The sequence below is a fragment of the Procambarus clarkii genome, chromosome 46 (genome assembly GCF_040958095.1).
Source record: "Procambarus clarkii isolate CNS0578487 chromosome 46, FALCON_Pclarkii_2.0, whole genome shotgun sequence".
NCBI classification, from domain to species: Eukaryota; Metazoa; Arthropoda; class Malacostraca; order Decapoda; family Cambaridae; genus Procambarus; species Procambarus clarkii.
In genome coordinates this window covers 28,550,041-28,576,656 of record NC_091195.1, presented here as the reverse complement: position 1 = coordinate 28,576,656, position 26,616 = coordinate 28,550,041, and the positions used below count along the sequence as shown (strand labels likewise).

The 26,616-nt window shown below is 46.0% G+C and overlaps 1 protein-coding gene across 2 annotated transcripts in view; it reads right to left on the bottom strand.

The window, feature by feature from the left end:
- Positions 1–220: 220 nt before the first annotated feature.
- Hip14 (palmitoyltransferase Hip14) overlaps positions 221–26,616 on the bottom strand; it is a 94,579-nt gene continuing 68,183 nt past the window's right edge. For both annotated transcript variants that reach the window (XM_069301866.1, XM_069301867.1), the window contains exons 9-14: positions 23,440–23,601; positions 21,706–21,862; positions 21,126–21,260; positions 18,668–18,774; positions 12,135–12,197; positions 221–550 (exon numbers count right to left, since the gene is read on the bottom strand). In XM_069301866.1, the coding sequence (XP_069157967.1) occupies positions 356–550; positions 12,135–12,197; positions 18,668–18,774; positions 21,126–21,260; positions 21,706–21,862; positions 23,440–23,601 (819 nt within the window). In that variant the 3' untranslated portion in view covers positions 221–355. The remainder of the gene's footprint in view (positions 551–12,134; positions 12,198–18,667; positions 18,775–21,125; positions 21,261–21,705; positions 21,863–23,439; positions 23,602–26,616) is intronic.

Genomic DNA, 26,616 nt, shown 5'->3' with positions numbered 1-26,616 from the left:
AACTATGGAATAACTGTCTTATGTACATAAAGATGTATAGAAACACTTTATGTTGTAGCCATAATAGCAAAATAAATAAATAAGCCGATCAAAAGTTCACGATACTGCGGTGAATTTTGGTATAAAGTTCCTTACAGGATTCTTTGTTCTATTTTATTCACAAAATTCAAGTCCTAAGTAGGCACTTGAAAGAGAAACTCCATTCATTAACCACACTCATAACAGGAAATGAATGAGGCTATTACCTTCGAATGATTCAGTTACTGATAATTAATGAATGGATGGATATAAAAGTAGACTGGCAGTTACACACACGAGATCTTAACCATAAACTAAAAAGTGATCATTCTGAAGCTTAAACATACTGATACATATCCGACTGCGAGAGAAGAGGCTGCTTGTCTTCCGCACACTCGGCCAGAGTGTATATGTGCAGCCAGTCTGTTCTGTCGGGCTTGAGCACACCGAAGCACTGCCAGTTGAGTAGGTCTTGAAGGTTCTGCCATATGCCGTGATGGAAAGGTGACCGAACTTCTCCTTTCTTCCCCACCTGATGATAGATAATCAATTAATTTGGCACGGTCTTTCTCGGGAAGCAACCCACAACAGTTGTCTTAGTCTCGGGTACCTATATACTGGTGGATGAATAGCGGAGTGAAACATCGGGTGCCTTAGGCCAGCAACTGATCTTTCCAAGGATGCAGTTCACAACCCACAAGTCCTGGGTACTTACCTACTGCCAGGTGAACAGCAGAATCAGGTAAAAGGAAACGTGCCCAAATGTCTCGGTCCTGCTGAGGATACTGAAACCTGGACCTCTTGGTTATCAACTAAATATGCAGACCACTGTGCAAAAAAACCAGCGTTGAATATAATGAAACGCCATTTTCTGGGTGACACCCGGAGGGGTTCCTGGAGCTATCCAGGCTGACGTGGACATGTTAGACTTTGGCATCAGTCATTGTGAATCGAGTTCTAGACTTACTGATGACCACAAGCCAGAACCTGGCCCCTTCAGAGAGACACGAGGAACAATGGCCTATAGAAATGCACATGTGGTTATGGAGCATTCTATGTCAGCCATCGACCGGGTCAGGCACCCAGAAAGGTAAACATCCCAAAACAAACCCCTATTCTGGTTAAAACTACTACTGAAAGTCAAACTAGTGGACAGAACTCACCAAATGAAAACTAGCAAACTAGTGGACAGAACTCCCTAAATGAAAACTAGCAAACTAGTGGACAGAACTCCCTAAATGAAAACGAGTATGATGTCACCACTTGTCACACTGCCGTTTGCACAGTGTTCCCCTCTCAGGGAGGGGGAAGGGGGAGCGCCAGACAAACCCGTGCCAGCAATCCACACCCCCAGTTCTGAGATTGGAACGCCAAAAAAAAAAAAAAAAAAAAAAAAACGCTGACCGGAGGGAGAGAGGGTTACTGAGGAGCTTCTGGGTCTCGCCTAGAAAATGGCGTTTCATTATATTCAAAGCTGGTTTTCTGGGAGGAGCCCCTTCAGCTCCCTGGAGCTAACTACCCAAAGACAAGGACAAAAGAAGAACGAACCCGGGGAGGCAGAAACCACGCACCCGAAACACAAAAGCAAGACAACGGACACCACCAAACGACCTCGCAGACGACACGGGAACCCAAACTCTGGAACAGGGGAGAAGGGGAAACATGATCAACGCAAGCGCATCCCCGGACACAGAAGCATGGTTGAGAGTCGTGACCGGACACACTACGCAATGCACTCTCGGCCTAACCAACCAAGCATCAACAACCCAAGGACCCCTCAAGAAAACTGCAGTCTCATCCCATGCTAGAAAAGGAGACGGCTGCAACCGAACAAACCTAACACCAGGAACAAACAAGCAGAACCCCTGCGCCTGAGGAGAGCATGAAACTCTCTGATCCAACTCCCAGAGGCCAATGCCAATAGGAAAAGGAGCCCTTGAGAAACAATCCTGAACCGAAGGGGCCACTACAAACCGAGGAGGAGAGAGAAAAGATAGCACCTGATTCAAAGACCAAGACGGCTTAGGTGGCACACGAGCAGGCCCGAGGTGAAACAATGCATGAGAGCGCGTGTGAAACAGCGCAGAAGGAACAACAACACCGAACGCAAGCTGCAGCGGCTCCGCCAGCGCCGCACGAGAAGACAGTAAAATGGCACAAGATGACGGTCTGGAAACAACCACGAGAGAAAAGACAAGACAACCCCAACTGAGACTTAAGGAAACCTACGAAGGGACAAGAAAAACAGAAGGATCGCCAGGAAACCACATATGGCCGATGAGACGAAGCACGCTGGTGGGACACCATTAACGAAGCCACCTGATCACCATACAATAGGCGATAAACCAGAGTCAGAAGACCAGACACGAAGACTTGGGGAGAAGATCGAACCAGCTACGTGACGGACTGGTCTGATCTGCTGAAGAGGCAGAGCCGAGTGAAAACCCCCAGGTTCGAACCAACCACCAAGGAGCCAAGAGGACAACCCTTCCCAGGAAAGTTTCCAAGCGAGCCAAGACCCAAAGTGTTACGAACCCGATTCCATTGTCGGAGCACGGAGCAGCGATGTCAATGCCATCTGTGAGTCCGCTCCCGAAACACCCCCACAAAATGGACGACGCTATCTGGTGGTGGCAGGATGATACCAGCAAGAGGCGCTAGATTCCTGTCATGGTCAGCTCGAGACGTAGCTGGTGCTGACCTCTGGTGAGGTGGCGCCTAGAAAATCAGCGTCATCTATTGTAGGAGGAGTTGTATGTCTATGTCAGAGTCCGTAAGTCGTATTTCCTAGTGTCCCATGTACTGACCAGTTTACTGATGACGTGTCTGTATCCACAGAGTCGACGTAGGGCTGCAGTGGTACGAAGACAGGCAGTCTACCCAGGGCAGCCATTACCTCTCTACTCCATTCTACTTTACAGAAGCAGTGAGCCGCCGTCGAAGAGGAACTGTATAGTGTTCTACTGTCTGCTTGTGAAGTGGCAGTGACGGAATTTGGTGTATCCTGGGACTGGCTAGAGGAATTGACGACTGACAGTAAGGTGCTACGGAGGAGTGTAACTAGCTAGTTGCAAGAAGCTCCTGCCAAGGGTTCGCTTCCCTTGTATTTGTTCGTGAAGAGGCCCAGCAGCGCGAGGCTGATGTTCTCTGCCAGCACCAGGCTGGAGAGTGATAGTGGGTGTTCACAAGGAGCACCTAGTGAGACTGTGTATAGGCTGGCCAGTGGCTAAGGTAGACTCGTTGGTGTTTCCCAGTACTGGTGGAGGACGGTACTGTGTGTTGAGGAAACACGGAAGCTGACAAGTCTGCATCGATTGAGCATTGAGGAGCGCTTAGTGTCCTATGAGAGTGACACTTGTGTATATATCTGTGTAGTAATACTTCCTTTATGATTTTATATGAGGTGATGGGAAAGTGATTATATGTGAATATATTGATAATTGATGAAGTGTCGTATTCAATGCAACCGCCCCATTGTGTTTTATTTGCATTACCAAGCTCACTACTTGAAAGCCACTACTAACTTGGGGTTGGATACCAGAACTTTAGTTCCTCTAGCAAAGAATCTGGTTGTGACCCATTGTGGCCGTAACACAGAGCAACAGCACAACCGGGGGAAGAGGTACAGGAACCCGAAGGGATAGCCGGCAACGCAGCAACTGACGCAAGGCCCCCGGAGGCTGAACCCAACAATCGCGAGAGAGGCGGAAGGGACAAGCCCGGAGGAACCAGAACCGTCGACGCAGTCAAACTCGACCCAGCAGGTAGACCATCACGAAAAAGATCAGGCACCTGCACAACCCTCAAGCAACTGCCAGGTGATCCGGGAGCCCACAGAACAGGTGAAGGTGGGACCACAGCCGAAGCAGAAGAATGGGGAAGTCCCCCAAGTCACCGGAACCCATACCCGGCGAGCTGGGAAGAACCAAAACTCTGGTAAGCAGACACACGGACCAGCTGGGAGCCCAGACCAACCAGCCGTTGAGGTAGGCCAGCACCCGAACACCTAACAGACGCAGGCGGGTCACCACGAGCCAAGTAAGGTGTGAAAACACGCAAGGCGCCAGGATCAAGCCGAATGGAAGGCAACGAAAGCGGTAACTACGATACCCCACAACCAACCAAGCCTGTCCCTGAACCCCGGAGAAATTGGGATGCGTCAATACACAACCCGGAGGTCCAGGGACACCATCCAAGCACCCGACTCCAAAAGAAACCGGACCCGGGACGGAGCAGTCATCCGAAAGGAGGGGCAATAGACCCAGGGGTTCAGACGGAACAATTCCAGAATGAATCACAGGTCTGCACAGTCCCAGTTCCGAGACAGGAACAGATGGGAACCCATCGAAGGGCCATCGTCGTTACGACCATGCCCAAGCGCACCCACTCCAAGTTGACTCGTCAGAGTGCAGCAGAGCCTCACCCCACCAACCCCGAATCCTCAAAGAAGGAGGGGCCACCAAAGCCACAGCAGGCCGGACCCAAACCCAACCCAAAAACCCACAAAACGTGAGACCAGGTGAGAGAGAACAGTGCGAGCCTCCCCCCCTCCCCCGCCATTGCCCTATCAATGGGGCGAACCGCAAAACTGCCACCACTGGCTCACCATGATGGGAGGAACCCCGAGCCCTGGCACAACCCCTCTGAAGAGAACCTCCCCCACCCCGGGATCCCCAGAGGACCAAAAAGTCCGACAGAGGACGACAAGGAGAAGCAGCAGCCCGCAGATACTGCGCCACCACGGAACACGCTAAGAGCAAGTAACAAAAAAAGGAGAAGAAACTAAGAGCCAGGGTCCAGACAGATTCCAAGAGGAAGCAAGTACTGCCTGCCAACACGCAAGACCCAAAACAAAAACAGATACATCGCATCCCGCAGGATCGGCACGAACAGCTCCAACAGGGCAGACAATGCAAGCGCCACCATGACCAAGGCACCCGTCCCTGGAACAGCCTCAAGTGCCTCCACGCCCTCCTCAAGTCAATCCGAGGACAGCTCCGGGAGGAAAAAGAACCACAAGACCAAAGCGCACAAAAAGCTGCACAAGGCCAAGATCCTGTGGAAGGGCAGGGGCGAACAAGCACATATGGAGTTGCTCAACCCCCCTTCCCCTCCCCCCAGGTAAACCTGGACTACCGTAAGCGCCACTCAAGCATGCGAAAGGACAGAATGCATGCCAAGCCTCCAGTGAAAACACAGGGCAGATCTCCAGCCAGGACGACACCAGAACTTATCAACGAACCCAGTACTCTTCTGAGAGTTCTGAGTACTCAGTACTAAGAACTCTTCATCTCCCTTCTCTACCGAAGGAAGAAGAAGACCCAAAACGGAATGAAATGGCTGAATCACAAGAGAGGCATAATTCGAGTCATGCAGGAGGGAAGCTGCAATGGCCTCCCGTACCACACGAGGAAGGGTACGGGAAACAGAAAAACACAGGAAGGACAGGACCAAGGGACCCAAAAGGACACAAAACCGAACCCAAGGAGAGGCCGACACTAAGGCAACTTGTATGCTGAGGTGGGAGAAGAACACCGCTCTCCTTGTAACTGCAAGGCCCCGCTCCGAGGGTAGAAAAACCCAAACGGGGACCAACGGGGCACAAGGCCCCCAAGTCAACCCCTCCCCAGCCCTGGGACTCCACAGCAGGACCCAGGGCTGAGCCGTCCCCCATAAGCTCCGACCCCACAAGAAAAGGCCAGGACAGCTTAAAAAAAAAAAAAAAAAAAACTAGAGGAAGGGGCCCCACTGGTCAGACCCATACACTATGGCAGGAGGAACAGGCTTGAATGCCTCCGTCGCTACCCCGGAAGGGGCATCTCCCAAGACCGCCCGAGTCTCAAGACCATCAAAACCCTACCCCGACCCCGAAACCCTCTGACGTTTCGGAGCCAGATGCAAGGGGGGTGGGGGGAGGACCAGATCGAAATACAGCAGGGAAAGGACGAGTGGGAGTGGACTGAACCAAGGCCGAAACGACCAACACCCCCAAGTCCGGGTCCCAATAGCCAAATCAGAGCAGCCTTGGGGCTTCAGGGGAAGCACTTAATCTAGTGTGTTGCAACGACCTGAACCTAATGTGCAACGCCTGCGCTGCCTGTATCAGAATAGAGTCATTAGTGGGCTGGGTTATCTTGAGGTTATCTAGAGATGATTTCGGGGCTTAGTGTTCCCACGGCCCGGTCCTCGACCAAGCCTCCACCCCCAAGAAGCAGCCCGTGACAGCTGACTAACTCCCAGGTACCTATTTACTGCTAGATAACAGGGGCATCAGGGTGAAAGAAACTCTGCCCATTGTTTCTCGCCGGCGCCCGGGATTGAACCCGGGACCACAGCATCACGTGTTCAGTGTTCTGTCTGCTCAGCCACCGGCACCTGCACCTGGGTAAACCGAGTTACAACCAAGCAACAAAACTCGCAGGACTCTGGGTCGAAGGTATCACCGACCCAGCAGGCAGAGTGACAGGGGCAAAACAATAAGTCAACCTGAGACAAGGGGACAGAGCAACCCTCAAACTCTCACAAAGTGAGTGGGGAGAGGGGGGGGGGAACCCATGCGCTCCCATGGGGATTCTCAGGGTCCTGAGACGGAACTCACGATCAGGGAAGCCCAGGCAGGGTACTGCTAACTGGTGACCAAGTCTACCAACAAACTTTCTAGAAGCTGAACCCCCGGGATGTGTCCACTTACAGGGGCCAAGCAGGGGTACCACCCAGAAACAAAGATACAAAGAAAGCTAAAGGATGGACAGGAGGCAACGAACAAAAGGCAGACCCCCCCCCCCATCAGGCAGGAAAACAAAAACAAAAGAAAAACCCCGCAAGAGGACAACGTACCCAGGCGGAACAGAGCCGGCCGCTATGACAGGTGACAACTAGCTGTGCAGTACCCCGCGCCCCTACCAGTGCAAACTACCTCTTACTCTAAGGTAAACAAGAGGAGGAAACCCCCCAGTACACTCGAAGCGGCCAATTACCAAGCTGCAAAGGACCAACAGAGGTAGACCCTACGGTGACTTGTGGAAGATAACCCCAAGCCCTTAGAGCAGTACTTACAGGGCACCTAGGGAAGGTGACCCTATGCGCTTGCAGCTCAAGTACTTGGGAGATTACTCCTGGCTCACACACCACCAGAGAAGACGTGGCCACACCACAAGGCACAGAAGTCAGGAGCTAGAGCCACAACGACCAATGCCATTCACATCAGCCGAAGAACTGGGGAGTGTGGATTGCCAGTGCAGGGGTCTGGGGCTTCCCCCTTCTCCGTCCTGGGAAGAGGGGAGCTGCGCAGATGGTGGCGCAGCAAATGGTGACGTCATGCTCATTTTTATTTGGGGAGTTCTGTCCACTCGTTTCACTTTCAGTACTGAAGTAGTTTTACCCAGAATAGGGGCTGGTTTTGGGATGCTTACCTTTCTGGGTGCCTGACCCGGTCGATGGCATCCTTTCTGGGATGCCTGACTCGATAGAATGCTCCATAACCACATGTGCATTTCTATAGGCCATTGTTCCTCGTACCTCTCTGAGGGGGCCAGGTTCTGGCTCGCGGTCATCGGTAGGCCTAGAACTCCATTCACAATGACTGATGCTACAGTTTAACATGTCGATGTCAGCCTGGATAGCTCCGAGGAGACTAAGGGGCTCCCCGCAGAAAACTAAATTTCTCCCTTTAAAATTTAAAAGGGGTCATCAACATGATCTAACAGACACCCATACTTTACATCCAGGGAGGTTATCTTGAGGTTATCTTGAGATGATTTCGGGGCTTTTTTTTAAGTGTCCCCGCGGCCCGGTCCTCGACCAGGCCTCCACCCCCAGGAAGCAGCCCGTGACAGCTGACTAACACCCAGGTACCTATTTTACTGCTAGGTAACAGGGGCATAGGGTGAAAGAAACTCTGCCCATTGTTTCTCGCCGGCGCCTGGGATCGAACCCAAGACCACATGATCACAAGTCCAGCGTGCTGTCCGCTCGGCTGACCGGCTCCCAAACTAAGGGTATTCCCTAAGGGAATACAAATTTTATTTCATTTTTTAAATCAAACAGATTTTAGAATAAACATGAAACATGGAATATGTACCTTTCTAATCCTATAACCAGATATACTGATGTTTCTTTACAATACTCATGGATGGTACTCCAAGTTGGAGCAGCTTTAATGAAAATCCTGCATACACATGGTAGCTTCGTAAACTAACATACCAGCATTGAATGTAATGAAACGCCATTTTCTGGGTGAGCCTCGGAGGCTCCCTGAAGCTATCTGAACTGATGTGTGCTATATTAGTTTGGGGTCATCAGTCACAGAGTCATCAGTCACAGGAGTCCTTATGCCTACTGGGGACCATGACCCAGAACCTGGCCCCCTCAGAGAGGCGCAGGGAGCAATGGCGTATCAGCACTTTACATTTAAAGTGTCATAATTGCCGTTGACTGGGAAAGGCATACAGAAAGGTAGGTGAATCAAAACAGACCACTACCTGTGTTAACCTGTGCAATCTACATCCTAAAAGATCAAAATAACTCCCGCTAGAAAGAAACCAAACAAGCATCACTTCACGCAAGTAGCCCTCTCACTCGTTAGCGCTACCCTCTTTTTCCTTTAGGGGAAATAGGGAAGCCGGTTCACCAGAGCCAGCAGCCCACCACACCAGTGATGAAAACCGCTGACCGGAAGGGGGAAGGGGTGTCAGACAGCCTCCAGGGCTCACTCAGAAAATAGCATTTCATCACATTCAATGCTGGTTTCCTGTGGGGAGCCCCCTCGGCTCCCTGAAGCTAACTACACGTGGAGAAGGAAAAACAAGGACTTACCCGGGATGCAGCAGCACCACAGGTCTGAAGATGAGGAAGAAACAGATGGCCGCGACAGGCAACCCAAGGCCATACAAGGCCGGGAAGGAAATGGAACGTTTACGAGGCACCTGGTGGCCAGGACCCTGTTCGACCTCCAAAACCCCTGCGCCCGAATGTCGACCCAAGACATGTTGCCAAAACACGCTGTAAATGCAGAATAGTTCCTAACATCATGGGCATGAGGGTATACCGCAGGCTCGCTAGACACACGAGCCCTGGAACAGGGAACCTAGGGAAAAGGCTGTATTGGAGACTGGGGCCTGGGTGATTTCTCTTGACCACAGGTTTGTCATCATTCTTCTATCTCTGTTGGTGTTGTCCATTCATACCCCCCTCTTGTTTGTTTCTCGACTGACATCTTATGCCTAATAGGTCCTATGCTCAATACTGTCGCCTCTTATCTTTAGATGGCAGAGCCACTACTGCTTGTGTTCTGCATCGATACTACCTTGGCGTCGTTTCTCAAGCTGTCACACTCAATTGTTTCACTGCCAGACTGCTCATGCACTCCCTGAGCACTCCTCGTCTCTTGTCTATGTCACCGGGTTTCCTTCTCCTCCTCACTTTACAGTTTCCCTTTTAGTCCGAGATTGATTTTCTAAGGCATTTTTCCCGTTTGTGCTTGCCTCTTGTTATAGGATCAGGGAGCTACAGTACATGCTCTTTTCTGGAGGCATTATGTTCGTTTGCAGTCGTCTCCTCCTTGTCTGGTGAGAAGTAGAATGGCTTTCGGAGGGGTTCTTTGGTTGTTGATGCTTTGGTTGGTTTGACTCAGGGTGCATCATGTGCTGTGCCCAGTGGAGGGTCTTCATTGCTACCTTTGTGCCACTGATTCTGCTTCAGTGGACACTTTGTGGATTGATCATTCTTCCTCAGTTCCCTGTTCCAAGTCTTATGTTTCACAGGTCTGGGTGGGGTGCCAGAGTGTCACCCACTTTCTAAGCCTCTGTGAGGGGGAAGCCAGGTTCTAGCTATGGTCCCTGGTAGGCCAAACAGAACAATTGATGTGACCTAGTAGTTGGAAGCCATCTCGGTGAGATAGCTTCAGGGAACCACCGAGGATCATCCAGAAAGAAGTTTCATTACATTTAATACTGGTTTTTAAGGGAGGAAGAGGGTTAGCTAATGAAAATAATGGATTTTATATACACCTGCTTGATGGGGTTCTGGAAGTTCTTCTACTGCCCAAGCCCGGCCCGAGGCCAGGCTCGACTTGTGAGAGTTTGATCCACCAGGCTGTTGCTTGGAGCGGCCCGCAGGCCCACATACCCACCACAGCCCGGCTGATCCAGAACTTCTCTTAGAAAACAGTCCAGTTTTCTCCTGAAGATGTCCACGGTTGCAGTAAAGTAAGGAGACTCCAGGTTCAATTCTCAGGTGGGATAGAGATAGTTGAGCATGCATTCTTTCACCATTGTTCACCAGAACAGTAGTTACCAAGGAGTTAGCCAACTGTTGTGGGTTCCATCCCGGGGAAGGTCGGTTGTTGGTCTCTGGGAAACCCTGAGGTGAACCATTAACACTAAGCCCCACATGGAAAGGAACAATTCTACTCTTGCAGCCCAGCCTGAGATCAGACAACCAGAAGTCATTTTTAATTACTTACATTTTCATACATCACAAACGTTCGACGGCTGGTCAATTGGTTATCTTGAGGTTATCTTGAGAAAATTTCGGGGCTTTTTTTAGTGTCCCCGCGGCCCGGTCCTCGACCAGGCCTCCACCCCCAGGAAGCAGCCTGTGACAGCTGACTAACACCCAGGTACCTATTTTACTGCTAGGTAACAGGGGCATAGGGTGAAAGAAACTCTGCCCATTGTTTCTCGCCGGCGCCCGGGATCGAACCCGGGACCACAGGATCAAAAGTCCAGCGTGCTGTCCACTCGGCCGACCGGCTCCCCAATGAAAGGTGGAATGTTACGCAACATCAAATACAGGCCGTCTCTCAAAAGGTACCAATTTCCTTTTCTTAGGCCCTGTTTCTCCCCATTTAATAGTTCTGCCATTACTTCTTGCCTCCCTCTCTCCCTCCTTCTCTCCCTCCTTCTCTCCCTTCCTTCCTCCACCCTTCCTTAGTCTTTATGTTTGTTGGCACAACCAGTTTTCATATACAATATTCATTCTTTGGTGCAAGCACCTAAAGAAATTTTTTAGATTTTGTCTTTAAATGGAAGAAAGATTTGTTAACGTGCAATTCCACTTCAGATGCATAAAGAGTGATACCTGAAGCGTATAGGTGCTGTGTGTGGCAGCTATACATCTCATCACACACACACACAAGCCTTACCCCCTCTATGAACACCTCAAGAACAGGGAAATGTTTCTTTACCCCCCCCCTCCCCTCTATGAACAGCTCAAGAACAGGGAAATGTTACTCTACCCCCCCCCCTCTATGAACACCTCAAGAACAGGGAAATGTTACTCTACCCCCCTATATGAACACCTCAAGAACAAGGAAATGTTACTCTACCCCCCTATATGAACACCTCAAGAACAGGGAAATGTTACTCTACCCCCCCCCTCTATGAACACCTCAAGAACAGGGAAATGTTACTCTACCCCCCTATATGAACAGCTCAAGAACAGGGAAATGTTACTCTACCCCCCCCCCCTCTATGAACACCTCAAGAACAGGGAAATGTTACTCTACCCCCCTATATGAACAGCTCAAGAACAGGGAAATGTTACTCTACCCCCCTATATGAACAGCTCAAGAACAGGGAAATGTTACTCTACCCCCCTATATGAACAGCTCAAGAACAGGGAAATGTTACTCTACCCCCCCCCCCCTCTATGAACACCTCAAGAACAGGGAAATGTTACTCTACCCCCCTATATGAACAGCTCAAGAACAGGGAAATGTTACTCTACCCCCCCCCCCTCTATGAACACCTCAAGAACAGGGAAATGTTACTCTACCCCCCTATATGAACACCTCAAGAACAGGGAAATGTTACTCTACCCCCCTATATGAACACCTCAAGAACAAGGAAATGTTACTCTACCCCCCCCCCTCTATGAACACCTCAAGAACAAGGAAATGTTACTCTACCCCCCCCCCCCCTCTATGAACACCTCAAGAACAGGGAAATGTTACTCTACCCCCCCCCCCTCTATGAACACCTCAAGAACAGGGAAATGTTACTCTACCCCCCTATATGAACAGCTCAAGAACAAGCAAATGTTTCTTTATCCCTCCCCCCCCCTCTATGAACAGCTCAAGAACAGGAGAATCGTACACAAGCTGTGCCAACACATACCTGGAAATGCTTGTATCGGTAGCAGTTCATTCTTTCATTGGTAGTCATGCCAAGAATTAATACCTGAAAATATAAATGAGGTCAGATGCACTTTTAATTTTTGATTGTAATAGATTAATGCAAAATAATACTTAATAAAAATGTGGTAAACTCTTAATAATATTTCATATTACATTTTTCATTTTTAAAGAGCACAATCTATTCAATAAAACTAGAGCATAAAGTGTCACGAAACGGCACCGTCTGTGCCGGCACTCAATAGTTTTCCAGAGATTCGGCCACTAGTACCCTAAGGCATCTAAATCATACTGGGCCCCATGAGACTTATTGTCTCATGGGGCCTACCGAGTATCTGCCGGCCTACCGAGTACCTACACGGGGCCTACTGGCCTACCGAGTACCTACACGGGGCCTACCGGCCTACCGAGTACCTACATGGGGCCTACCGGCCTACTGAGTACCTACATGGGGCCTACCGGCCTACCGAGTACCTACATGGGGCCTACCGGCCTACCGAGTACCTACATGGGGCCTACCAGCCTACCGAGTACCTACACGGGGCCTACTGGCCTACCGAGTACCTACATGGGGCCTACCGGCCTACCGAGTACCTACATGGGGCCTACCAGCCTGCCGAGTACCTACATGGGGCCTACCGAGTACCTACATGGGGCCTACCAGCCTGCCGAGTACCTACCGAGTACCTACATGGGGCCTACCGGCCTACCGAGTACCTACATGGGGCCTACCGGCCTACTGAGTATGGGTAGTCTGAGTAGACTACCCAGACCTAGGAGCCACATCTGGCTCTCTCTCAAAATGGTAGAGGTAACATGGCTCAAACATCAACCCAAAACTAAGGGAACTGCCATGAAAGTTCCAGCTGACAAAACAAACCCCCTTTGCTCTTAACACTATATAGAAATAATACACCTCTCGCTGTGTGTCACAACACGAGCGTAAACACACAGAAATCACAATTGCGTGATGCATCATACGAACAAGTCCAGAAGGGCCGTGACGAGGATTCGAACCTGCGTCCGAGAGCATCCCAGACGCTGCCTTAACTCGGCATGTCATAGCTCAGTCGATTAAGGCAGCGTCTGGGAAGCTCTCGGACGCAGGTTCGAATCCTCGTCACGGCCCTTGTGGATTTGTTAATGAGCGTAAACGTTCTGCCACTCGTCCTCCTAATAGAGTGTTACATTTTGAAATATACTCTACCTAAGGCCGAAAATCATCGTACTAGAATAAGATAGAGGCTCACGAAATTGACACACTGTCCCATTTTCTGTTTTGGGTCCTCTGGTAGGTTTGGATAGGGGCACTTTAGTACGACAGTTTCTTGACGTTGGGAAACCTTATGACAGGCTGTGTAATTCTGTATACCATCTGGTAGATCATTTATGTACACAATAAACATCACTGGTGCAAGAACTGAACTCTGTGGTACTCCACTTGTGACATTTCTCCATTCCGATACATTGCCTCTGATCACTGCCCTCATTTTTCTATCAGTCAGAAAATTTTTCATCCATGTTAGAAGCTTACCTGTCACCCCTCCAATATTTTCCAGTTTCCAGAACAACCTCTTATATGGAACTCTGTCGAAAGCCTTTTTTAGGTCCAGATAGATGCAGTCAACCCAACTATCTCTTTCCTGTAATATCTCTGTTGCTCGATCATAGAAACTGAGTAAATTCGATACATAGGATCTTCCAGATCGAAAACCATACTGTCTGTCTGATATTATATCATTTCTCTCCAGGTGTTCTACCCATTTAGTTTTGATTAGTTTTTCCAATACTTTCACTATTACACTTGTCAATGATACAGGTCTATAATTGAGGGGGTCTTCCCTGCTGCCACTTTTGTAGATTGGAACTATGTTAGCCTGTTTCCACACGTCTACTATGATTCCTGTACACAGGGATGCCTGAAAGATCAGGTGAAGTGGAATGCTGAGCTCAGATGCACATTCTCTCAGAACCCATGGTGAAACTCCATCTGGGCCAACTGCTTTGTTCTTACTGAGCTCCTTTAGCATATTTTCCACTTCATCTCTAGATACCTCTATACGCTCTATGTTGTTCTCTGGAATTCTTATCGTGTCTGGTTCTCTGAAGATTTCATTTTGTACAAACACACTTTGGAACTTTTCAAATAATGTTTCACACATTTCCTTTTCATTTTCCGTGAATCTGTTTCCCATTTTCAACCTCTGGATATTATCCTTTACCTGCAATTTGTTGTTTATGAATTTGTAGAATAGGCCCGGTTCTGTTTTACATTTATCTGCTATCCCTTTTTCAACATTTCTTTCTGCCTCTCTCCTTACTGCATTATAGTTGTTTCTCGCATCTTTGTATCGCTGGTATGTTTGGGGGTTTGGTCTCTTCCGTATTGATTCCATTTTTGTGTCTTTTGGTCTCTGGCCTTCTCACAATTTCTATTGAATCAATTCTGTTTCCTAATTCTGCATCTCTGTTTTGGTATAAATTTTTTTGTGCCTTTATCATATATTTCACAAAACTTGACATACATCTCATTCACTTCCTTGCCTAGCAACAAGTCTGTCCAATTATACTCACTAAAAAAAATTTCTAAGGTGGCCATAATGTCCTCTCCTGAAGTCAGGTTTTTCAACTGCTTCAACCTCCTTATTTTCTTCCAGATTATAACGCATTGCAAACTTTATTCCCAAAAACACATGGTCACTTTTACCCAAGGGAGGAAGGTAGGGGGGTGGGGGGGGAGGGATGTGGGGGGGGGGATGTGGGGGGGGGGGAGGGAGGGAGGGAGGGGGAGGGGGGAGGAGGGGGAGGGGGGGAGGGGGGGGAGGTGGGGGGGGGGTGTGTGTAATTACCTAAGTGTAGTTACAGGATGAGAGCTACGCTCGTGGTGTCCCGTCTTCCCAGCACTCTTTGTCATATAACGCTTTGAAACTACTGACGGTCTTGGCCTCCACCACCTTCTCACTTAACTTGTTCCAACCGTCTACCACTCTATTTGCGAAGGTGAATTTTCTTATATTTCTTCTGCATCTGTGTTTAGCTAGTTTAAATCTATGACCTCTTGTTCTTGAAGTGCCAGGTCTCAGGAAATCTTCCCTGTCGATTTTATCAATTCCTGTTACTATTTTGTATGTAGTGATCATATCACCTCTTTTTCTTCTGTCTTCTAGTTTTGGCACGCTTAATGCTTCCAACCTCTCCTCGTAGCTCTTGCCCTTCAGTTCTGGGAGCCACTTCGTAGCATGTCTTTGCTCCTTTTCCAGTTTGTTGATGTGCTTCTTAAGATATGGGCACCACACAACAACTGCATATTCTAGCTTTGGCCTAACAAAAGTCATGAACAATTTCTTTAGTATATCGCCATCCATGTATTTAAATGCAATTCTGAAGTTAGAAAGCATTGCATAGGCTCCTTGCACAATATTCTTTATGTGGTCCTCAGGTGAAAGTTTTCTATCTAGAACCACCCCTAGATCTCTTTCTTTATCAGAATTCTTTAAAGATTTCTCACATAATATATAGGTTGTATGGGGTCTATGTTCTCCTATTCCACATTCCATAACATGACATTTATTAACATTAAATTCCATTTGCCAGGTGGTGCTTCATATACTTATTTTGTCCAGGTCTTCTTGAAGGGCATGACAATCATCTAAATTTCTTATCCTTCCTATTATCTTAGCATCATCAGCAAACATGTTCATATAATTCTGTATACCAACTGGTAGATCATTTATGTACACAACAAACATCACTGGTGCAAGAACTGAACCCTGTGGTACTCCACTTGTGACATTTCTCCATTCCGATACATTGCCTCTGATCACTGCCCTCATTTTTCTATCAGTCAGAAAATTTTTCATCCATGATAGAAGCTTACCTGTCACCCCTCCAATATTTTCCAGTTTCCAGAACAACCTCTTATGTGGAACTCTGTCGAAAGCCTTTTTTAGGTCCAGATAGATGCAGTCAACCCAACCATCTCTTTCCTGTAATATCTCTGTGGCTCGATCATAGAAACTGAGTAAATTCGATACACAGGATCTTCCAGATCGAAAACCATACTGTCTGTCTGATATTATATCATTTCTCTCCAGGTGTTCTACCCATTTAGTTTTGATTAGCTTTTCCAATACTTTCACTATTACACTTGTCAATGATACAGGTCTATAATTGAGGGGGTCTTCCCTGCTCCCACTTTTGTAGATTGGAACTATGTTAGCCAGTTTCCACACGTCTGCTACGATTCCTGTACACAGGGATGCCTGAAAGATCAGGTGAAGTGGAATGCTGAGCTCAGATGCACATTCTCTCAGAACCCATGGATATATTTCGAAAATGAATGATCTCCTCCTAGATTCTTCAATGTACACTAAGCTTAAGAAAAATCCCCTTGAGGACATCATCAAGTTCTTCAATAGCAGCTTGAGGAAGTTGTTAAGTAAACATAAAGATCTTCTTAATCAATTTACTACCTCATCACCTTCATTACCATATCTATATGGTCTTGTTAAGACGCATAAACCTAACAATCCCATGAGACCTATCATCAGTTCTGTGGGATCCATTTCTTACAAACTCTCCAAATGGCTTACCAAAATCTTGTCCCCATTGTTAGGAACGATCTCCTCTTCTCATTTGACAAATTCTCTTGAATTAGTTAACAAATTGAATAGTGTTCCTGTCACTCCTGATGTAAAGTTAATCAGTTTTGACGTTTGTTCTTTGTTCACAAAGGTACCAGTTGATGATATTCTCGATTATCTTACTCGTGAACTAATGAGCCATGTTTTACCTCTTTCTGCTGGTATTATTGTCAGTCTTGTTAAGTTGTGCATTAAAGAATGTAAATTTACCTTTAATAATGAGTATTATTTACAGACTTTTGGAATGGCAATGGGGAATCCTCTATCGCCATTGCTCTCAAACCTGTACATGGAATTCTTCGAAAAGAAATTTGTTTCAAAAATAACTCCTGGAATCATTCCATGGTTTAGATATGTTGATGATATCTTGTGTATTTGGCCTTCAGATGTCAACACAGACGAATTTGTAGCCAAACTTAATGACCAAGTCACCTCCATAAAATTTACTATGGAGACTGAAATTGATAAATGTTTGCCATTCTTAGATGTGCTTATTCATAGGGAAGACTCTTCATTAAAGTTTAGTGTTTACAGAAAACCTACGAATAATTTATCTTATGTTCATTATTTTTCAGGACATAGATAAAATGTGAAAAAGTCAATTTTCTCTTCAATGTATCTAAGAGCTCTTCGAGTTGTGAGTCCAGAATTCTTAGACGATGAGTTTAAGAATATTGATTCGATTGGTCTTAAGCTTTGTTACCCACTGAATTTTTTGGAAGTTTGCCGTAACAAAGCACGTCGTACATATTATAATAATGTATGCAGTGAAAGGATTCGCCCAAAGAATGTGTTATGTTTACCATATTTCTCTGGGTTTGAGAATATTGTCAAGGCCTTGAAACTTTTTAATATAGATGTAATGTTTAGCTACGAAAACACTGTTGGTAAGTTATTAGTTAGAAACAGCCCTCGTAGTGATAATTGCGTCATTTATAAAATACCTTGTAAAGAATGTAATAAGTTCTATGTCGGGCAAACATCTAAAGATTTAAAATGTAGAATATCGCAACATAAATACTCTGTAAGACATGGCCAATTGTCTAATGCTTTGTTTGTTCATTTGTCAGAAAATGCTCACCAAATTGATTGGGAGAGTGCTTCTTCAATAACAAATTGTAAAAGCACCTATAACAGAAACATAATTGAATCTGCTTTGATATAGATCACAAAAGAAAGTAATTTGAATATTAGCAGTGGTCTATATAACTTAGATCCATTTTTAATAGATCAGTTAAAGGGTGATTTAAGTAGGATCATTGGAACGCATTTGTCTCACTAATTCATTGTATATATTTACCATTTTATTGCTATAATTATCTATGTATTGTGCCTGTGTATGTGTGCTGTATCAGATGGGCCATTGTGCGACATCAGATGGGCCAATTGGCTGCATCTGATGGGCCAATGGGCCGTCTGTGCTGTCCACGTATTGTACCTCACCTCACTTCACCATTCTCTCCTGCCTATTTATACCCATCACTCAATCTGTAAAATCACTCCTTCTGAAGATGTATTAATATACGAAAGTACTTAAGGAAATTCCTGTTTCATTTTTCCTCCGTGGTCTGACATTGTCACATTTTTAATCACGTGTTTACTTTCGTGATATACACACACATATATATATATATAAATGCAATTGTATGTTTTTTAGACCTTACTACAATAGTCTTCACTCACTTGAAATACTAAAATATTCCCTTTCCTTCAATACCTATTCTTTGCAGTCTCAAAATTACATTTTTCTTCCCCATTCCATTAAAAGGAGTAATTCACATATCTGTACATCTCCATATCATTTTTCACCATAACATTCTCATGGTTAGTAATACACAACACTCCAATCTACACGTCTCTACGAGGGCATTACCTGGTACAGCTGGCACCCCAAGAGTGTGGCTACCCACAAGGCATGCAACGTGGCATTAGCACCGACCCAGGCCACCCATGGCTCGCACGTGCCTATTGAACCTAGACCTGGAAAAAATGCAAAGAATTCCTTTTAGAAATCAGTTGAACACAAGAAACTGAAGTGCAAACTACATAAAAGGATGCGATGATAAACAGACTAATGTAGAAGCTATGATAGACGTGTGTAGCTGCTATGATAAACCGAGACGGATGTAGCTGCTATGATAAACTGAGATGTGTATAGCTGCTATGATAAACCAAGACGGGTGTAGCTGCTATGATAAACTGAGATGTGTATAGCTGCTATGATAAACCGAGACGGGTGTAGCTGCTGTGATAAACAGAGACGGGTGTAGCTGCTATGATAAACTGAGACGGGTGTAGCTGCTATGATAAACCGAGACGGGTGTAGCTGCTACGATAAACTGAGATGGGTGTAGCTGCTATGATAAACTGAGACGTGTGTAACTGCTGTGATAAAAAACAAACCAGCTATGAATGTAATGAAATGCCACTTTCTGGGTGAGACCCGGAGGCTCCCCAGAGCTTACTAGGCTGATATGCTAATGTCAGACTTTGGCATCAGTCATGTGTATGGAGTTCTATGAGCCTACCGGGGAACATGAACCAGAACCTGGCCCCCTTCGAAGAGGCAAGGGGAGCAATGGTCTATTGAAACCCCTGTGTGGTTGGAAGCATTCTATGTCTGCCATCGACTGGGTCAGGCACCCAGAAAGGTAAGCGTCCCAAAACAAACCCCTATTCTGGTGAAACTTGCTACCACAAGCCGAACAAGTGGATAGAACTCCCCTAAAAGAAAAGAGCAAACAATTATGACATTACATGTCACTGCGCCGCTGTCTGTGCAGCTTCCCCCTCCCCGGGAAGGGGAGCCCCAGACCCACCGTGCCGGCTATCCACCACCAGTTCTGAGGCTGGATGTCAAAAAACGCAACAAAAAATGCCGACTAGAGAGAGGGAGGGATGCCGGGGAGCCTCTAGGTCTCACCCAGAAAATGGCATTTCATTACATTCAACGCTGGTTTTCTGGGGGAAAGCCCCTTCGGCTCCCCGGAGCTAACTATCCACAGAGGAAAGTAGAGGGACTTACCCGGGAGGCGGTCGCCGCTCACTCCTCAACTCGAAGTCGAGACAACTGGTTGCAACAGTCGAACCAAAATGACACAGGCCCGAAGAGGCCCTGGGAATGTGCACGAGGTAACGAGCAGCCAGGATCCTGTTCGACCGCCAAAAGCCCCATGCCCGAATGGCAGCCCAAGACATGGTGCCAAATACGGCAGCAAGAGCAGCGAACACACGAATGTCATGGGCACGGGGATGGACCGCAGGCTGGCTAGCCTGAAGAACTCTGCGGACGACCCACACCCGCGAACAGGGAAGAAGGGAAACCGGATCAACCCAAAACCACCGGAGCCAGAGTACACGACCTCAGCCTCTAGCATCAGCCTTAGAACTGGTGGTGGATAGCCGGCGCAGTGAATCTGGGGCTCCCCCTTTCCCCTCCTGAGGAAGAGGGGAGCTGCGCAGACAGCAGCGCGGCGACGTGTGACGCTATGATTGTTTGCTCGTTTCTTTTAGGGGAGTCCTATCCACTTGTTTAGTTTGTGGTAGCAATTTTCACCAGAATAGGGGTTTGTTTTGGGACGCTTACCTTTCTGGGTGCCTGACCCGGTCGATGGCAGACATAGAATGCTTCCAACGGCATATATGTTTCATAGACATAGAATGCTTCCAATGAACATATACAGCATACATAGACGCGATAAAGCACCCAAATTATTGGAATCATCTCAAAGCTCTCCAAATATACTCACTAGAAAAAGAGACGAGAGAGATATAAAATAATATACATGTGGAAAATACTGGAGGGCCAGGTCCCAAATCTACACAGTAAAATAACAACGTACTGGTGTGAACAATATGTATGGAAGAAAAAGCAGAACAGAAACAGTGAAGAGCAGAGGTGCCATAGGCACAATCAGAGAACACTGTATAAACATCAGAGGTCCACAGTTGTTCAACATCCTCTCAGCAAATATAAGAAATATTGCCGGAAGAATTGTGGACATCTTAAGAGAAAACTAGATCATTTTCTTCAAAAAGTGGCAGACCAACCAGGCTGTGGTGGATATGTGGGCCTGCTGGCCGCTCCAAGCAACAGCTTGGCGGACCAATCTCTCACAAGTCAAGCCTGGCCTCAGGCTGGGCTTGGGGAGTAGAAGAACTTCCCAGAATCCCATCAAGCAAGCAGATCCAAAAATGCTGCAGGAAAAAGCACATGATCTCTACTATAAATACAGTACAGTACTGTACTTTAATCAATCCTCAATAAAGAGTCCATAAAACATTACTGTACTTATTTTCATATTAGTAAAATAGAGGCACTATATACTTACTGGACCAGATTCCCTGCTTAGCAAAGTAAATGTTGCAGGCGCCGTTCCAGAAGTAGAAGCAGCCTTGCAGGACGAAGCAGCTCATTGCACACAGCATTATGAGGTAACCAATAAAGTACTTGAGGTTGTTGGCTCCTGAAAGCAAGCAAGAAAATCGGTCCACAAGCAATTTCCAAAAAATGTGACATATCAGGGCTTAACCAAGATGCTGGTAGCTATAACGTGTATAGGAAACTGACATGATGTAACAACTACGGTAGTGAAGCCTTCCTCCAACATGTTACGTGGCTCTCTCTCTAAAAATATGGTCATGTGAAATATGGGAGACATGTGAAGTTTGGCTCACTCACCTGCCTGGCCACTTATTCTCTGTCTCTTGGACATTCACTCACTCACTCACTCACTCGGCCATTCACTCATTTACTCGGCCAATCCCTCACTTGGCTACTTGCTCACTCATCTTTAAATTTGTTCTCAAAGAACAAACCTTCATATGAGTACAAGGTGATTAAAACAATGGTTAAAGCCCTTTACACATTATTGCTGATCAAAATATATAAACAGAAAATAGTAGTTTTACCTATACAGTTTCCAACCCAAGGACAATGGTGGTCAAACTTAGCAATGCATCTATTGCACACGGAACAGTGTTTTGAGCGTATTGGACGCCGCACCAGACACGTAGAACAAAACCACTGAGGATCAAAGCCATCTCTTTCTGCCAACTCAATTATTGTCTGAAACAAGACCATAAGTTACATTAGTTCACCTGCCCAAAACGCTATGCGTGTTAGTGGCTTTGCAAGAATGTAAAACTACCAATCTTATGTAATCTCACCAACCCATTGTACATTCTTGTGAATAAAGATTATTATTATTATTATTATTATTATTATTATTATTATTATTATTATAGTAACTAACAATTCTGAACAAAAACAAGATCAAATACAATAAATCATCACATTTAAGACCATTTGAACAAAAACAACCTTACAACTAAATTGGATTGTCATATCACAACTTATTACATAAATATATACATAAATCTCCAGTCATGTACAATCAGTCACCCAATGCAATAGTAATGACCCATATACTGACCCAGATGTCAGTTGTAAACAATTTCTTTATTATTTCACCACTGATGAATTAAAGAGATTCTGAAAGTTGAAAGCACAGTGCGTGAAAGCTTCTCACATTATATTCTTCAAGTGGTCTTCAGGTGATAGGTTTGAATGCAGAACCACCCTTCGATCTCTGTATCAGAATTCTTTAAAGCTTTTCATATAATTTATAGGTTTGTGGGTGTGTGGGCCTTTTATCTCCTATTCACAGGCAATAAGTCACAATAACGTGGCTGAAGTATGTTGACCAGACCACACACTAGAAGGTGAAGGAAAGACGACGTTTCCGTCCGTCCTGGACCATTCTCAAGTCGATTGTGAGATTGGTCGACACAATCGACTTGAGAATGGCCCACGACGGACCGAAACGTTGTCGCCCCTTCACTTTCTAGTGTGTGGTCTGGTCAACATCTCCTATTCCACATTCCATAATGTAACGTTTATTCACATTAAATTCCATTTGACAAGTGTTGCTCCACTTATTTTGTCCAGGTCTTCTTGAAGGGCATGGCAACCATATAAGTTTTTTATCTTGTCTAGTATCTTAGCATCATCAGCAAACAAGTTCATATAATTTAGTGTTCATTCTGGTAGATCATTTATGTAGATAGTGAACATTACCGGTGCAAGAACTGAACCCTGTGGTATTCCACTCATAACACTTCTCCAGTCTGATACATTGCCTCGGATTACTGCCTTCATTTCTTTTGTCAGAAAATTTGTCATATCCCTGTCCGCCTGTCACCCATCCAAGAACATCCATCCACGTGTCGAGTCTGCCTCTCTCCCATCGAAGAACATGTGTCGAGTCTGCCCGCAAATATAGTACTTGAATGCCCTCTCTGCATGTCACCCATCCAAGAACATGTGTCGAGACTGCCTCTCTTCCATCCAAGAACATGTGTCGAGTCTGCCTGCAAATATAGTACTTGATTGCCCTCTCTGCATGTCACCCATCCAAGAACATGTGTCGAGACTGCCTCTCTTCCATCCAAGAACATGTGTCGAGTCTGCCTGTAAATATAGTACTTGATTGCCCTCTCTGCATGTCACCCACCCAAGAACATGCACTGTGTGTCTGCCTGCAAATATAGTACTTGAATGCCCTCTCTGCATGTCACCCACCCAAGAACATGCACTGTGTCTGCCTGTAAATATAGTACTTGAAGACATCACTGGTTGCCTACCTGGTACTTCTGGGTCTGGTCAGCGGTGATGACTCCGGGGTCTCCTCTCCAAGCTCTCATGAAGTTGTACCAGAGCAGCAGTGAAGAAACAAGGAAGAAGCCTGTTGCTTTAAGTCCAGAGTACACATGAATGTACAAAACCCAGGTAACATAACACCAAAACTGAAATACAATATACAGTGAGTCATATACCACTATATGAAATACAACAACAACACTATTGTTTACAGACAATAAACCTCTTAATGAAAAATATCCACTTAAATCATTCCAGGATTATTTAAATTATTTTGCACATCCTGTCATGCCTTCTGGTCTCATGTGATGTTATTTCTGTGTGCAGGTTTGGGACCAGTCTCTCTAATATCTTCCACGTTTAGATCATTATGTATCTCTCCCACCTGCGCTCTAGAGAGTACCAATTTAGAACTATTATTCGGTCCTAATAATTAAGAATAATTAAGATATTATTCGGTCTTAATAATTAATAAGAAGACTTACTGAGTGGGTTCTAGCTGTAAAGTCTTTACATGCTCTCTAGGTCAGTAATTTCTCCTGTATAGACCATTTGGAACCAACTATCAGGGTCTATTTTCAAACGATTTAGACAAGGAAATTTAGAAACGGGAAATTTAACTCAATCATTGAGAGATTAGTATAAAATGAGGCAAGAATGAATGAAACGCTCAGCACCCCACAGTGGTCAGTGCAGTCGGGGCCAGAACCAAGAGGTGCAAGTTCGATTCCTGCAGCAGTTCAGAGGTTAGGCATGTTTCCTTTCACCTGATGCTGCTGTTCACCTAGCAGTAAACAGGTACTTGGGATTTTGGCAACTCGTGTGAGTGTGGTAGGGAGCCGGTCGGCCGAGCGGACAGCACGCTGGACTTGTGATCCTGTGGTCCCGGGTTCGATCCCAGGCGCCGGCGAGAAACATTGGGCAGAGTTTCTTTCACCCTATGCCCCTGTTACCTAGCAGTAAAATAGGTACCTGGGTGTTAGTCAGCTGTCACGGGCTGCTTCCTGGGGGTGGAGGCCTGGTCAAGGACCGGGCCGTGGGGACACTAAAAAGCCCCGAAATCATCTCAAGATAACCTCAAGATAGAGTGACATTGTAAAGGTGGTCAGTAGCGGGACTTGGGAGACATCACTAAACCTGACACTGGAAAGCCATCTTGAGATAATTTCGGGGCTTTAGTGTCCCCGCGGCCTGGTCCTCGACCAGGCCTCCACCCCCAGGAAGCAGCTTGTGACAGCTAACACCCAGGTACCTATTTTACTGCTAGGTAACAGGGGCATAGGGTGAAAGAAACTCTGCCCACTGTTTCTCGCTGGTGCCCGGGATCGAACCCGGGACCACAGGATCACAAGTCCAGTGTGCTGTCCGCTCGGCCGACAGGCTCCCGACCGACCATAACCAGCTTGATATACCAAAATAAAGTACAGGTATTTCTTGGACTACTAATTAACCCTCACTCAAACTTAACCATGCCACAACCAGGTGGCAGCACCTGTTACCACAATAGTGTTGGCAAGGCCACAAACCCCAACACTGGGTCGGGCCTAAACCCATCGAGGGTTTATGCCTAGGCCTAATAGTGCACTAAAAGTTCATTTGTTTAACAAGACTTTCCTGGACACAACTTACTGCTGCAAGTTTCCAGGCTTCAACCCTTACACTGCTATATTCGCTATTTGTGATTACCTCCTGTAAACAGGTCACCATATAAGATTTTTCCTACTTGACTTGTCAACTAATTTTGGTTACGAGCATAATGAAGAAGTATTTTTAAATAGATGAGCAGTCCGAGAGTTAATCCCTCACATCCCCTCGAGATGACTTTCATAGCCTGAGCTGTGCTACCAACACTTATTACTTGACCTGCCAATTAGAGCATATTCGGTACTACAAAATCTGATTTTCTAATGTGATCTAAATGTTAGTGGTGTTTTTTAATATATTTGGTTACATGAGTTGATGACTTCTGATTCTTGTTAGAAGATTTGGAGCGTTCCCTTCCCATAGCTCATCTTAAACCTTCTACTATTTTCCATTTGGAACATGACCCACGCCTATCTGTTTAAAACCAGGTCCCCAATTATTGCTGGGTAAATAGGGGCAAACAGTTAAGGATTGTTACCTAGTCAATCCTCCCTGGCCAGGGCTCAAACCTAGATTAAATTGCTGGCAAGGTGCATACCAAGTGTGCTACCAGTAAGCTATAGGTGTGATTACAGTACAATCTTGATTTAACGAACTACACGGAACCAACCCAAATTCGTTAAAACTGGAGATGCCTCCACGATGTATTTCCCATGATCTATGGGACGATTTCACTGAGTGAAATTATAATTTCAACCTGTCATATGAGAGGTAACAACCAAGACAGCCTCTGTAAAAGTTTTAACCACATCTAGCATAGTTCCCACACTCAAGCCTTCAAAATCTCCTTTTTAAAGGAAAGAAGGCCCATATTTTAAGGAACATAAACCTCTGCAACCGGATAAAAAAAAAAGAACCATAGAATTTTCTTTTAAATATGCTCAGTAACTTTCTCAAGGCCCCCCAACTATTTCTTGTAATATTGCCTCCAACCGTTAACATTGTCATTACGTCCTAAGTAAATCCACAGATCCAACCAAAGAGCCAAAGCTCAACCCCTGCAAGCACAACTAGGTGAGTACATCCCTTGCTTCAGCGAACTTTTGTTTGTCAAATCAGGTGAGTAAATCTGGCATGGAAAGTGTGTGTCCTAACCGAAGATTTGCCGAATCGAGGTTCGTTGAATCGAGATTCCACTGTAATTACTTAAGTGTAGTTACAGGATGAGAGCTACGCCCGTGGTGTCCTGTCTCCCCAGCACTCTGTCATATACTGCTTGGAAATTACTAATGGTTTTGGCCTCCACCACCTTCTCACCTAACTTGTTCCAACTGTCTACCACTCTGGTTTACAAAAGTGAATTTTCTTATATTTCTCCGGCAGCTTTGTTTCATTAGTTTAAATTTATGAATTCTTGTTTTTGAAGTACCAGGTCTCAGGAATTCTATCCTATCAATTTTATCGATACCTGTTACTATTTTGTACATAGTGATCATATCACTTCTTTTTTTCTATCTTATAGTTTTTGCATATTTACCACTTTCCCTATCTCGTGACACATAATGCGTCACAAACTT